At 45.0% G+C, this 14,532-nt stretch overlaps 1 protein-coding gene across 1 annotated transcript in view; it reads right to left on the reverse strand.

The window, feature by feature from the left end:
* The window catches only part of mycbp2 (MYC binding protein 2), a gene marked incomplete at its 5' end in the record, with an annotated part of 109,694 nt that overhangs the window by 83,659 nt on the left and 11,503 nt on the right, over window positions 1–14,532 (reverse strand). The window contains 4 exons of the mRNA XM_083638997.1: window positions 137–379; window positions 2,296–2,492; window positions 5,080–5,233; window positions 11,095–11,310. Of these exons, the coding sequence (XP_083495123.1) occupies window positions 137–379; window positions 2,296–2,492; window positions 5,080–5,233; window positions 11,095–11,310 (810 nt within the window). The remainder of the gene's footprint in view (window positions 1–136; window positions 380–2,295; window positions 2,493–5,079; window positions 5,234–11,094; window positions 11,311–14,532) is intronic.

Below are 14,532 nucleotides of genomic sequence, written 5' to 3' on the forward strand. Positions count from 1 at the left end.
TGTTATGTACCCTGACAGTGTTATGTACCCTAACAGTGTTATGTACCCTAACAGTGTTATGTACCCTGACAGTGTTATGTACACTGACAGTGTTATGTACCCTGACAGTGTTATGTACCCTGACAGTGTTATGTACCCTGACAGTGCCGCTGTATCCAGAGCCCACTTTGTAGAGTCCGTCCTTGCAGAGCAAGTAGAGGAAGGAGCCGTCGGTCTGCAGCAGACAGCGCTCGTCCTCGTCGATGGCCACCTCCTTCAGTACCCACTTGTTCATCAGGGCCGCCCGTTTGATGCCGTTCCCAAACCAATCCTGGATCTGGATCTTTCCCACCAGGACAGCCTGCACACTCCTCTGCAGCGCGTTCAGGATGGTGGGCACCTGGTGAGGAGGAGGAGAAGGTGTTGAAAGGATCATTCTGGACCGATGTCGCTGTCATTTTTTATAGCCCAAGATATGACATTGAAGCCTGTATGAAATCACAGGGGGTTATTTTGTTATCTCCACGTGTCTCCATTAAATAGGAACTTGAGGAGCTTCTTCTGTGCTAATAGAGTAAAATTCTAATATCGGTGACTGGGAGATTGGTTACATGGATACTCGCTCTCCTCTTCTTCTCACTCACGCCCGAAAGCTTTTTCACACGCACTCTGTCAACTCCCTGGCAGCCATTACACACACTACTGATCTCACTGTTCACACACACACGCAAAGGAATACACATGCACAGACACATACACACATGTACTGTATGGATGAATACACATGCACAGACACATACACACATGTACTGTATGGATGAATACACATGCACAGACACATACACACATGTACTGTATGGATGAATACACATGCACAGACACACATACACACATGTACTGTATGGATGAATACACATGCACAGACACACACACACACATGTACTGTATGGATGAATACACATGCACAGACACATACACACATGTACTGTATGGATGAATACACATGCACAGACACATACACACATGTACTGTATGGATGAATACACATGCACAGACACATACACACATGTACTGTATGGATGAATACACATGCACAGACACACACACACACACATGTACTGTATGGATGAATACACATGCACAGACACACACACACATGTACTGTATGGATGTAAGCAGCACACACCTCCGGCCGGCCTGCCTGCCTGCCTGCCTGCCATTGTGATGACTCACAGTGCAGTCAGTGCCTGGCCGATGAGGATCCAGTAGAAAAACACAGGCCTGCCTCTGTGGCCCAGGCTAATCAACCTGCTATGCCTTTTTAAGAACTCTCAGCACTTTCCTGCAGGCCAGCAGAGATGCAGGCCAGCAGAGATGCTGCACAGCCAAACGCTGCACAGAGCCACATTGATCTAGGACTAGAGCTACTAAAATAGACAGCAGGGCAGACCACCTTACATCAAATCAACTCTCTGCTATGTTCATATAATCCGGGGTAAATCCCCAGCTAGACTCACAGAGGGTTATTATAAACGTGTGTGTCGCTAACGACTCACCTCAGCACAATTATATTAAGTGGAAGCATTAATTCTGCGTGCAGGTGCAGCCGAATAGACGCGTGACGGTCAAGTGTTCCACGCCCGCCCAGTAAATTTACTCTATGTTGAAAGTGCTTACTGTTCAAGATATTCTCTCAACTTGGGCACTAGAGCTTCTGATATGGAGCCAAAGAGAAAAGAGCAGACCTGAGCTGAGACAGACAGACAGACAGACAGACAGACAGACAGACAGACAGACAGACATACAGAAAGAAAGAGATCGAAACAAAACAAAACAGAAAAGAAGGATAGCTAATTGGCAGAAGAATGCCGGCAGGGTAACATAATAAGACAGGAGAATCAGAGAGGCTTGACATTTTCCCAAATTCAATTTGTGCTGTCCAGACTCTGCCCTGAGTCTCTCTGCTCCAAACAGAGATGCATGGAGGAGCCAGTGGTTCCTGTAGCCTCATCTCAGTCTGCAATCCACTGCAGCCATCTAAAGCCATTCTGCTCATCTAAAGAAAAAGCCTTGATGGATGGAAGCAAGGGACAAACGTCTGGGTGGGGCCGGCTCCGGAAATGGAGTTATTCAAACTCTGGAACGTTGACTCCTTCAGTTAGATTCAAAGCCATTCAAACTCAGTGACATCAAATAACTGCACTGAGAACACCTGAAAATGTGACTCTCGGTTCGCTTTCAAGCAAACTGTGATTTTTGGTTTGGTCAGAGTGAGAATGTTTAGTTCAGGGTCTGGAATCAGAATCAGTTAATCACCTGTATTGTCTGGCAGGCGTGGCTGCCGTTGTTGGTGAGGATGGCGGAGACGGCCTGCAGGGTTTTGCCGGTGTCTCCCCAGGACACCACCAGGCTGAAGAGGCAGGCGCACGACAGGGCGGTGATGGCCTGGCCCGTGGGGTCGTTGGGCCCCGTGCTGCGCACCGTGGTCTCCAGCAGCAGCTGGAATAGAGACTCTGAGGGAAGAACACAGCCGAAGGGGAGGAGGTTAACTTACAGTGATACAGTGAAAGAGAAAACAGTAGAGAAGACTGTGTTGTGTGTGTCAGTGCGTGTATACAGCAAGATAGATGAAGACATGAGGGCTGGGCGGGAGTACTCGGTTACTCGAGTAACGTTTCAGCTGTCCGGATGGCTGTATGGATGGCATAATTGCTTCTTTTAATGATATGGTAAATATATATATGATCTTACAAGAGCCCATTTCTTCAGATACCTGCAAGTCCATCATTTTGTCCGCAAACATTTTACAGGCTTTCCTGCAATTCCCCCTATTTCTCCCATTGATTGGCTTCTGAAACAAGATCCAATTATAAAAGGTGACATGACATGTTTATGAGATACCCATGCATTGCTACAATCCACCCATTGTTTCACATTGCATACAATTTGGTCACAGGACTTGGGGGAAGAATTAGATCATAAGACCCTGGAGTTCACCACTCATCCATACAGTATGTGCCAGACATGAGGTGCTGCAGTGTAAAGGCTATTACACACCAAGAGCGATGCGAATATACCGTAAATCCTCTAATAGTGGCCTCTATTCCATTAAAGGCCTCTACTCTAATAATGGCCGGGTGCACGGTCTGCACGGACAAATAAAGGCCTGCCTCCAATACAGGCCTCTCTGATTTGTTTTGTTGCCACAGGGTGTATTTTCACTGTGAGGTCACTGTGAAGCTGAATCTGATTCTTATTGACTGTGCTGAAAACTGGCCAGTCTGCCATTTGTTTTGTTGTTATGTGACATTGGGCACATTTACCGGTATGTTATATTTTGCTAATACCTGTGGTATTCCAGTTTACTGATCTGATCGTTATTAAGACAACTTACCGTAACTGTGAAGTTAATTAATTTGCTTTGTGTTTGGTTTTCTGCAATATTTTGCATTAAAAGTCATGTTATAAGATTAGGTATGCCTATTAACCAGGTGCCCATAGAATGTTTGAAAAGAATATTAACCGTTAAACAGGTAGTAACGCTGACTGGACTGGAAGTCTGTGAAGTGTTTTTTCTGAGAGCTTAATATTAAGAAATAAATGCCTCTACTCTAATATAGGCCTGCCTCAAACAAAGGCCCGGGGCTCTCTGCGGCTCCGTAAATAAAGGCCCCGGTCGCTATTAGAGGATTTACGGTACTGCACAGCACGAAATTGCGATGCGAATTTTGACCCACCTGTCAATCACAGCCACAGATGTGTACACGTCGGAAGCGAATTTCTGAAAAATCAACCGTGGTCCGAAAAAATAAACGCTCAGTGAAACTTCACCATTGGTATGCACGGTTGCATTGACTGATATAGGTTCAGAAAATATTATTGACGTGTGAATTAATCGCAGGAAAAAAACGCTCCCGATGTGTAAGGACCTTAAGGTTCATAGTTCTAAAGTTCACTTCCAAGTTCATTGGTCTAAATGTAGACTGGCAAAGATTTTTCCTGACATTGATCCTACATGTGATAAATGGTAAATGGACTGCATTTATATAGCGCTTTTCTAGTCAAGTCTACCGACCACTCAAAACACTTTACAACACATGCCTAGATTGCCTACATTCACCTATACACATACATTCATACACCAAAGGTGGCAAGTTACCACGCAGGGTACTGGCACCACCAATTTGGGGTTCAGTATCTTGCCCAAGGACACTTCAACATGCTGACTGGAGGAGCCGGGGATCAAACCACCGACCTTCTGATTAGCGAACCACCCGCTCTACCTCCTGAGCCACAGCTCTAGATGTCGGCAGGCCCCTGTTGCTATGTTTGGAGTGCTGCCAGCCGAGCCACCTCTGTCCATATATTTTTTGAGGGATTTTGTGGCATTTTTAATTCTACTGGCAAGGCGGTTAATTCTTGAATCTTGAATTGGGAGGCTCCCAAAGTTCCCACTCATTCTCGTTGGGTTGGGGATGTGCTGCATATTATGCAGCTGGATAAAATCAAGCCTACCCTACAAGGCTCCCTACCAAAGTTCGATCCAATTTGGCAGCCCTTTTCAGAATATATAGAAAACATTTAAATTAGCCCACCACCCCCCAACTGAAAAACCTCTATCTCGCCCATCTTGATTTAGTATTGACCTTGACCTATCTGACCATTGTATATATATATTGTACACTACAATCTCGTTTTCAGCATAACTTACTTAAAACCCCCCCTTTTTTCCCTTCACTTATGTATTTACTTACGTATTGATTGATTGCTTGATGTATTTATTTATGTTGTTTAAGCTCTCTTTTTGCTGTAATTGTGAATCTCCATCTGTTGTATTGAGATGTACCTGTTTTGTTTGTGATACACTGTTTCTTTGTAAACCTAAAAAACATATACATAAATCATTAAAAATGCTGTTCTAAAATACCCAATAAATACTTTCCTTGGCAAATTGTCATGAGTTTCTTCAACCTTGTGTGTGTGTGTGTGTGTGTGTGTGTGTGTGTGTGTGTGTGTGTGTGTGTGTGTGTGTGTGTGTGTGTGTGTGTGTGTGTGTGTGTGTGTGAATACAGTACTGTACATAGGTGTTTTCAGCCTTACCTAGCACATCAGGAGGCTCGGTCTGGAAGCCTTCAGGCTGCTGTCCCTGCAGCATGTCCAGCAGGGCCTGCAGGCTGCGCAGGCACAGAGAGGGGTGGGAGAAGCGAGTCTCCTTTATCAACTCAAACACCCCACACAGGCCGATGCCGATGATCTACACACACACACACACACACACACACACACACACACACACACAGAGAGAGAAACACACTTCTGTCAGATATCAGTCACACCACAGCCAAATAGCAGTTAGCCTAACTGTGAGGCTACTGCATACAGCGACTGAAAATGAAACATACTGACACAGACAGGCTTAAAAATCAACATTCTCTGTCAAGTGCTTATGTGCTTGTAAGAGATGTGTGTGGGATCCCACGTGAGGGGTCCATGAAAAGTCAGCTGGGCAAGTTACTTGTCGCTTTCGACCTTGTCTAAGTAGGCCAGAAACGGGTCCCAGATAGCCGAGAATTTCCCAAGTGAATTGGTCCTCAAGAACCGGAGCCTCTCCATACGTATAACCGAGACCATGTCCGTCAGCCACAACTTAAAAGAAAAATGAGAGGAGGACTTCCACTCCTTCAGAATGACTCTCTTGGCGACAGTCGTCCCGTGTCAGAGACTGTTGCACAGCCGTAGGAAGGAGCAGAGAGGATTCTGAGCTGAAGGGTTATTTTAAAGGCCTTAGAGTACCAATCAAATATTTTGGCCCAAAATCCAGACAGTGAAGGGCGAAAGCAAAAAGCATGGGATAGTGTACCCTCTTGACACCTGACTACATTCTCTGTCTTGAAAGGGTTTTGGAAACAGATTACGTACGCAGCAGAGTATAAGCTTAGAGGTTTTGGAGTGGATGATTTCTTATACAGTACAGTCCACACACCCTCATCATCCTACAACCAGAGAGCAACATGCCACTGATGCCAGTTAGCTCCAGTTAGCTGGAAGCCCACATACAGTCATTACTGCAGACTTCAACATCCAGTATTAACATACTGTATAATGACAGGCCCATTTGGAGAAGGGAGGCAAGCAGAGGAGCTCAGTTTGGCCTAGAAAAGACAGCCTTTTTCACTCTTAGTATGGCTTGCAAATCAATAAAAAGGCTCTTAGTGAATCAAATAAATACAAAAGCTCTATGTTAAAACAGCAAAGATCAAATAAAAGCTTCACATCACCGTAAAGAGAATATAAAAGCAACAATCAGACAAAGAAATGGTGGAGAGGATAATGCAAGGGAGGGAAGTATAAGAGCAGATGAAAGGCAAAACTAGAAATAACTGCCAGCAAGTCAAGTAACTTTGTCCGGCCACAGCTATGCCATTCTATGTGCGATACTGCGATCGGGCTGAAACTTTCAGGGAGTGTAAAGAGCACCCGTGCAGGTGACCTGACTGAGCCGAATTCTTTTGATTAGGTAATTGCCCTAATTACCTAATGTGATGTCATCAGCGATGATGTCATGTCATCAGTGATGTCATCCTTACTGGCTGAGGTATAAGTTCAGGCCTGCTGGTCTCTCATGACATGTCGAGCTCAGATGATCTGTTGTAAACGTGAACATGCATTGTTTGCTGGCACCGCAACAAATTCATAATTAATCCCCCCCCCCCCCCCCCCCACAACGACGATGCCATCGTCCATCGCGATGTGTCACTGTGGAACCATCGTGATGGCTATTTGGTTGACATCGCACAACCCTAACTGAACCATGACATCACTGTGTCGTATGTATCAAACCAAACCGTGAATTTTGTGAACCGTTACACCCCTAGTGTAGACTATGTAAGATCTATCATGTTAGTTGCTGTTAGTTGTTGATATCTAGATTGCGCTGGATCAGTTTATGCTAAAACCATATGCTTTGTCTGCCTGGATCTTTGCAAAAGCTAATTAGCAAGCCATTATACAATTTTGTAAAAAAAAAAAAAGCAAATTAAATCAGAAAGCTGTACAGTCACCTGAACATGTTAAATGACATTGGCTACATGTGTGTTCAATTTGGCCACTGATCAAAGAGACATATTTACAAGTTGAGATCAAGCAGCTGAGAACCATGCTAAAAAATAAGCTACAAGCCCTCAGCTACCTTGGGAAGAAAACCATTATGTCACAGTGAAGTTGACCTTTGAAGTTGAACTTGTCAACACTGTATCATCTTATCCTATTAGAAATTTGTGTGAAATGTTGGCATAATTAGCGCATTCATTCTTGAGTTATGGCCAAAAACATCTCGTATGAGGTCACAGTGACCTTGACGTTTGCTGACCAAATTATAATCAGTTCATCCTTGAGTCCAAGTGGACGTTTGTGCCAAATTCAAAGAAATTCCCTGAAGGTGTTCCTGAGATATCGTGTTCACAAAAATGTGAAGGACGGACGGAGACAACCCAAAAACAGAACGCCTCCAGCCACGGCTGTCGCCGGCGCGGGGGCATAAAAACACACACAGAGAGACAGCAAATAGTCTCATCTCAAACATATGGCTTGTTGGCAGTTGGTAATAAGCTGGCATTAAAGCAAAAAAAAAAAAAAAAAAAACTATCATTAGTGGCCTTTTTATTCTGTATGAAATATGATAAAATAGGACACATCCTAAGTCTAACTTCTCAGTTTAGAATTATGAGGAAATTAAATTCATCCATCCATGGCATTTCATCACTTACTCGCTAGTCGCTAGATGTTCAACCACTGATGATGCATAGTAAACACACATTTGAGCACCAACCCGCAACTCTCCCACGCACACAAAACTTTAACTGTAGTCAGGGTTGGCTCAAAATGAGCCGGACTGATATGGGATTTTTGAGACCAATACCGATTTTAGTGGGGGGGGAATCACCGCTTACCGTTAGGCGGCCGATACGATTTCTTTGAGTTGGAATGAAAATAGACATTTTCTATGTTGATCGTGCACCGATTTGACTATGCTTAATGTACACAGAAGGCTGCTTTTTTAAACAACTATTAAAGAATATTTAATATTAAATTGTCAACACATCGGCGTAATGCCGCAATTACAAATTACAGAAATCCACAAAGACGGCCACCTCCGCCTCTGAAGTCTCTATGCAGGAAAAGCCCTGGTAGTGTGACACTGTAGTAGGGCATGTGCCCTGCTGAAGTGATGCTTTTGCAGGAGCAGGACAGTGGATGAGACAGAAAGAAAAGATATGGAGTGAGAGAGAAAGAGGCAGGCAGAGGAAGACGGGGAGAAGGAGATGGGGGGGAAAAGAGAGGAGGCGGCTATAATGCTTGCAGGCTGGGGGGTTTAAACCTCTGTAGCGTGCATCTAATGATCATAGCAGTCAAAAAGCATGAACCCTCAACCCAGAGAGATAGAGACCATAGTCTGAATAGAGAACGGCATGAGCCCAGAGAGATAGAGACCATAGTCTGAATAGAGAACGGCATGAACCCAGAGAGATAGAGACCATAGTCTGGCTAGAGAACGGCATGAACCCAGAGAGATAGAGACCATAGTCTGGCTAGAGAACAACATGAACCGAGAGAGATCGAGACCAGAGTCTGGCTAGAGAACAGCATGAACCCAGAGAGATAGAGACCATAGTCTGGCTAGAGAACAGCATGAACCCAGAGAGATAGAGACCATAGTCTGGCTAGAGAACAGCATGAACCCAGAGAGATAGAGACCATAGTCTGGATAGAGAACAGCATGAACCCAGAGAGATAGAGACCATAGTCTGGATAGAGAACGGCATGAACCCAGAGAGATAGAGACCATAGTCTGGCTAGAGAACAACATGAACCCAGAGAGATCGAGACCATAGTCTGGCTAGAGAACGGCATGAACCCAGAGAGATAGAGACCATAGTCTGGCTAGAGAACAACATGAACCCAGAGAGATCGAGACCAGAGTCTGGCTAGAGAACAGCATGAACCCAGAGAGATAGAGACCATAGTCTGGCTAGAGAACGGCATGAACCCAGAGAGATAGAGACCAGAGTCTGGCTAGAGAACAGCATGAACCCTGAGAGATAGAGACCATAGTCTGGATAGAGAACGGCATGAACCCAGAGAGATAGAGACCATAGTCTGGCTAGAGAACAACATGAACCCAGAGAGATCGAGACCAGAGTCTGGCTAGAGAACAGCATGAACCCAGAGAGATAGAGACCATAGTCTGGCTAGAGAACGGCATGAACCCAGAGAGATAGAGACCAGAGTCTGGCTAGAGAACAGCATGAACCCAGAGAGATAGAGACCAGAGTCTGGCTAGAGAATAGCATGAACCCAGAGATAGAGACCAGAGTCTGGCTAGAGAACAGCATGAACCCAGAGAGATAGAGACCAGAGTCTGGCTAGAGAATGGCATGAACCCAGAGAGATAGAGACCATAGTCTGGCTAGAGAACGGCATGAACCTAGAGAGATAGAGACCAGAGTCTGGCTAGAGAACAGCATGAACCCAGAGAGATAGAGACCAGAGTCTGGCTAGAGAATAGCATGAACCCAGAGATAGAGACCAGAGTCTGGCTAGAGAACAGCATGAACCCAGAGAGATAGAGACCAGAGTCTGGCTAGAGAATGGCATGAACCCAGAGAGATAGAGACCATAGTCTGGCTAGAGAACGGCATGAACCTAGAGAGATAGAGACCAGAGTCTGGCTAGAGAACAGCATGAACCCAGAGAGATAGAGACCAGAGTCTGGCTAGAGAACAGCATGAACCCAGAGAGATAGAGACCAGAGTCTGGCTAGAGAACAGCATGAACCTAGAGAGATAGAGACCATAGTCTGGCTAGAGAACGGCATGAACCCAGAGAGATAGAGACCATAGTCTGGCTAGAGAACGGCATGAACCCAGAGAGATAGAGGCCAGAGTCTGGCTAGAGAACGGCATGAACCCAGAGAGATAGAGACCATAGTCTGGCTAGAGAACGGCATGAACCTAGAGAGATAGAGACCATAGTCTGGCTAGAGAACGGCATGAACCCAGAGAGATAGAGACCATAGTCTGGCTAGAGAACGGCATGAACCCAGAGAGATAGAGACCATAGTCTGGCTAGAGAACGGCATGAACCTAGAGAGATAGAGACCATAGTCTGGCTAGAGAACGGCATGAACCCAGAGAGATAGAGACCATAGTCTGGATAGAGAACAGCATGAACCCAGAGAGATAGAGACCATAGTCTGGCTAGAGAACGGCATGAACCCAGAGAGATAGAGACCAGAGTCTGGCTAGAGAACGGCATGAACCCAGAGAGATAGAGACCATAGTGTGGCTAGAGAACGGCATGAACCCAGAGAGATAGAGACCATAGTCTGGCTAGAGAACGGCATGTACCCAGAGAGATAGAGACCAGAGTCTGGCTAAAGAACAGCATGAACCCAGAGAGATAGAGACCATAGTCTGGCTAGAGAACGGCATGAACCCAGAGAGATAGAGACCATAGTCTGGCTAGAGAACAGCATGAACCCAGAGAGATAGAGACCAGAGTCTGGCTAGAGAACGGCATGAACCCAGAGAGATAGAGACCATAGTCTGGCTAGAGAACAGCATGAACCCAGAGAGATAGAGACCATAGTCTGGTTAGAGAACTGGAGAAAGAAAACTTTTTGTGATGATGTTTTATTTTTATCCCATTTTCTCCCCAATTGTTCTTGGCCAATTCCCCCTGCTGTCCCAGTCGTTGCTCCACCCCCTCTGCCCATCTTGGGAGACTTGTCGACTAGCACATGCTTGTTCTGATACATGCAGTTGCAAGCCCCTTCTTTTCACCTGACAGCGAGGAGTTCTGGCAGGATGTAGCGCATGGGAGGATTCCCCCCAGTTCCCCCGCCCGACCCACCAGAGGCGGCACTAGTGCAGCGACCAGGACACACCCTTAATCCAGCTTCCCACCTGCACACGGCCAATTGTGCCTGTATGGATGCCCGACCGGAGGTAACGGGGGCTCGAACCTGCGACCCTCGTGTTGGTAGGCATGGAATCTACCGCTGTACTACCCGGACGCCCGGAAATGGAAAAACCCTTATGATCCAGCTGCCGGTACCTTTGGCAGCTTGACGGGCGGGTCGCGGTACTCTTCCTCCTCCTCGCTGTCCGAGTCACCGCTCTGCACGGAGCTCCTGGAGGCCAGCGCCAGGGAGGCTTCTCTCTGCTGCCAGTCCAGCACACAGTGCCGCACGTTGCAGTAGACATTGAAAGCAGACGGGTTGCTGTGCAGCTTGATGTCCGGCACACAGAAGGCTCCATCTAGAGACTCGCCCTGTGGAGAGACAAAGAGTGGAGGTGGTCAGAAAGGTCAGCAGCAACACTTGCTCTTTGCAATCACCACTGTGTTATCATTCATTTTTTGGACCATCAACAAGCCATCTAGTCCAGTGATTCCCAACCAGGGGTACGTGTACACCTAGGGGTACTTGAGCAGCTTGCAGGGGGTACTTTGAAAGATTTGGGATTACAATTTATTTCCAAAATTATAGGGAAGAAATAATTTCAAAAGTCATTTCATGGGAGACGATTCGTCTCCCAAACTCTCTCAATATTATTACAAAAGAGTGTGGGCCTGAAATTCTGCGCGGGATTGCGGGAATCGCGCATATTTTTGTGAATTTATATATATCTATTTTGAATTTATAATGCGGGACTAATCCGCATCTGTTTGCGGGGGGCGATGTCTATGCATGTAGTAATCGTGAACATCGAGTATAAATTGTCACGCTACATGTTTTTACCCTGCTGTAATAATCGGCCTTGTGAGCACAGGCAGCGCCGATGCCGATTAATTAAAAATGCCAATAATCGGCGCCGATTAATCGGTCTACGTCTAATTAGGAGGCCAAACTGTAAAAAGTCACATCTGACAATTCCCCCGAGGCTAATGCAAGGGTTTAAAAACAATCGCAAGGAACTCAGTCTGAGCTGTTAGATAACATAAATATATAACTGTCTATACTGTAGGTTGGGAGTGTGAAACCTATGATCAACACAGTCAACAGTCATCCTTATACATTCCGTCATTGTGCTAATGTCTAGTGAGTGAAATAATCATGAAATTGAACTATTCCCCATTTTGTTTTGGACACTTTGGGAAACCTTGGGCTAATGCAGCCTGAGCGAGAAGATACACGTGTTGGAAGGTGGCCTACCTAACAAAGTGCATAGGCTACCCACCCAGTGTGTCAGAGGAGAGGAACAAAATTGGGCTAATTCAGCAGAAGAGGAGGGAAGTGAAATTGTAAAAAAAGATTTTTGTATTAATGATGCCGGGTAAAAAGCACAAGAGGTCGTTTTTCTCATTTGACACAGGATGCAGCCCGGTGGAGAAATGCACTTTTAATCATCGAACATGGGAGGGAGGAGATGCAGCCATTTATAGGTCAATACACTGTGTGTTGTGTGCTGTGTGCTAATCTAATACACTGTGTGTTGTGTGCTGTGTGCTAATCTAATACACTGTGTGTTGTGTGCTGTGTGCTAATCTAATACACTGTGTTGTGTGCTGTGTGCTAATCTAAATACACTGTGTGTTGTGTGCTGTGTGCTAATCTAAATACACTGTGTGTTGTGTGCTGTGTGCTAATCTAAATACACTGTGTGTTGTGTGCTGTGTGCTAATCTAATACACTGTGTGTTGTGTGCTGTGTGCTAATCTAAATACACTGTGTGTTGTGTGCTGTGTGCTAATCTAATACACTGTGTGTTGTGTGCTGTGTGCTAATCTAATACACTGTGTGTTGTGTGCTGTGTGCTAATCTAATACACTGTGTGTTGTGTGCTGTGTGCTAATCTAATACACTGTGTGTTGTGTGCTGTGTGCTAATCTAATACACTGTGTGTTGTGTGCTGTGTGCTAATCTAATACACTGTGTGTTGTGTGCTGTGTGCTAATCTAATACACTGTGTGTTGTGTGCTGTGTGCTAATCTAATACACTGTGTGTTGTGTGCTGTGTGCTAATCTAAATACACTGTGTTGTGTGCTGTGTGCTAATCTAAATACACTGTGTGTTGTGTGCTGTGTGCTAATCTAATACACTGTGTGTTGTGTGCTGTGTGCTAATCTAAATACACTGTGTGTTGTGTGCTGTGTGCTAATCTAATACACTGTGTGTTGTGTGCTGTGTGCTAATCTAATACACTGTGTGTTGTGTGCTGTGTGCTAATCTAATACACTGTGTGTTGTGTGCTGTGTGCTAATCTAATACACTGTGTGTTGTGTGCTGTGTGCTAATCTAATACACTGTGTGTTGTGTGCTGTGTGCTAATCTAAATACACTGTGTGTTGTGTGCTGTGTGCTAATCTAAATACACTGTGTGTTGTGTGCTGTGTGCTAATCTAAATACACTGTGTGTTGTGTGCTGTGTGCTAATCTAATACACTGTGTGTTGTGTGCTGTGTGCTAATCTAATACACTGTGTGTTGTGTGCTGTGTGCTAATCTAATACACTGTGTGTTGTGTGCTGTGTGCTAATCTAATACACTGTGTTGTGTGCTGTGTGCTAATCTAATACACTGTGTGTTGTGTGCTGTGTGCTAATCTAATACACTGTGTGTTGTGTGCTGTGTGCTAATCTAAATACACTGTGTGTTGTGTGCTGTGTGCTAATCTAAATACACTGTGTTGTGTGCTGTGTGCTAATCTAAATACACTGTGTGTTGTGTGCTGTGTGCTAATCTAATACACTGTGTTGTGTGCTGTGTGCTAATCTAAATACACTGTGTTGTGTGCTGTGTGCTAATCTAAATACACTGTGTGTTGTGTGCTGTGTGCTAATCTAATACACTGTGTTGTGTGCTGTGTGCTAATCTAAATACACTGTGTGTTGTGTGCTGTGTGCTAATCTAAATACACTGTGTGCTGTGTGCTAATCTAAATACACTGTGTGTTGTGTGCTGTGTGCTAATCTAATACACTGTATGTTGTGTGCTGTGTGCTAATGTAAATACACTGTGTGTTGTGTGCTGTGTGCTAATCTAAATACACTGTGTGTTGTGTGCTGTGTGCTAATCTAATACACTGTGTGTTGTGTGCTGTGTGCTAATCTAAATACACTGTGTGTTGTGTGCTGTGTGCTAATCTAAATACACTGTGTGTTGTGTGATGTGTGCTAATCTAATACACTGTGTGTTGTGTGCTGTGTGCTAATCTAAATACACTGTGTGTTGTGTGCTGTGTGCTAATCTAATACACTGTGTTGTGTGCTGTGTGCTAATCTAAATACACTGTGTGTTGTGTGCTGTGTGCTAATCTAAATACACTGTGTGTTGTGTGCTGTGTGCTAATCTAAATACACTGTGTTGTGTGCTGTGTGCTAATCTAATACACTGTGTTGTGTGCTGTGTGCTAATCTAATACACTGTGTTGTGTGCTGTGTGCTAATCTAAATACACTGTGTGTTGTGTGCTGTGTGCTAATCTAAATACACTGTGTGTTGTGTGCTGTGTGCTAATCTAAGGACAAGGGCACAACATCATTTACAATCAAA

The sequence above is a fragment of the Poromitra crassiceps genome, assembly GCF_964638095.1.
Source record: "Poromitra crassiceps genome assembly, chromosome: 6".
Lineage (NCBI taxonomy): Eukaryota > Metazoa > Chordata > Actinopteri > Beryciformes > Melamphaidae > Poromitra > Poromitra crassiceps.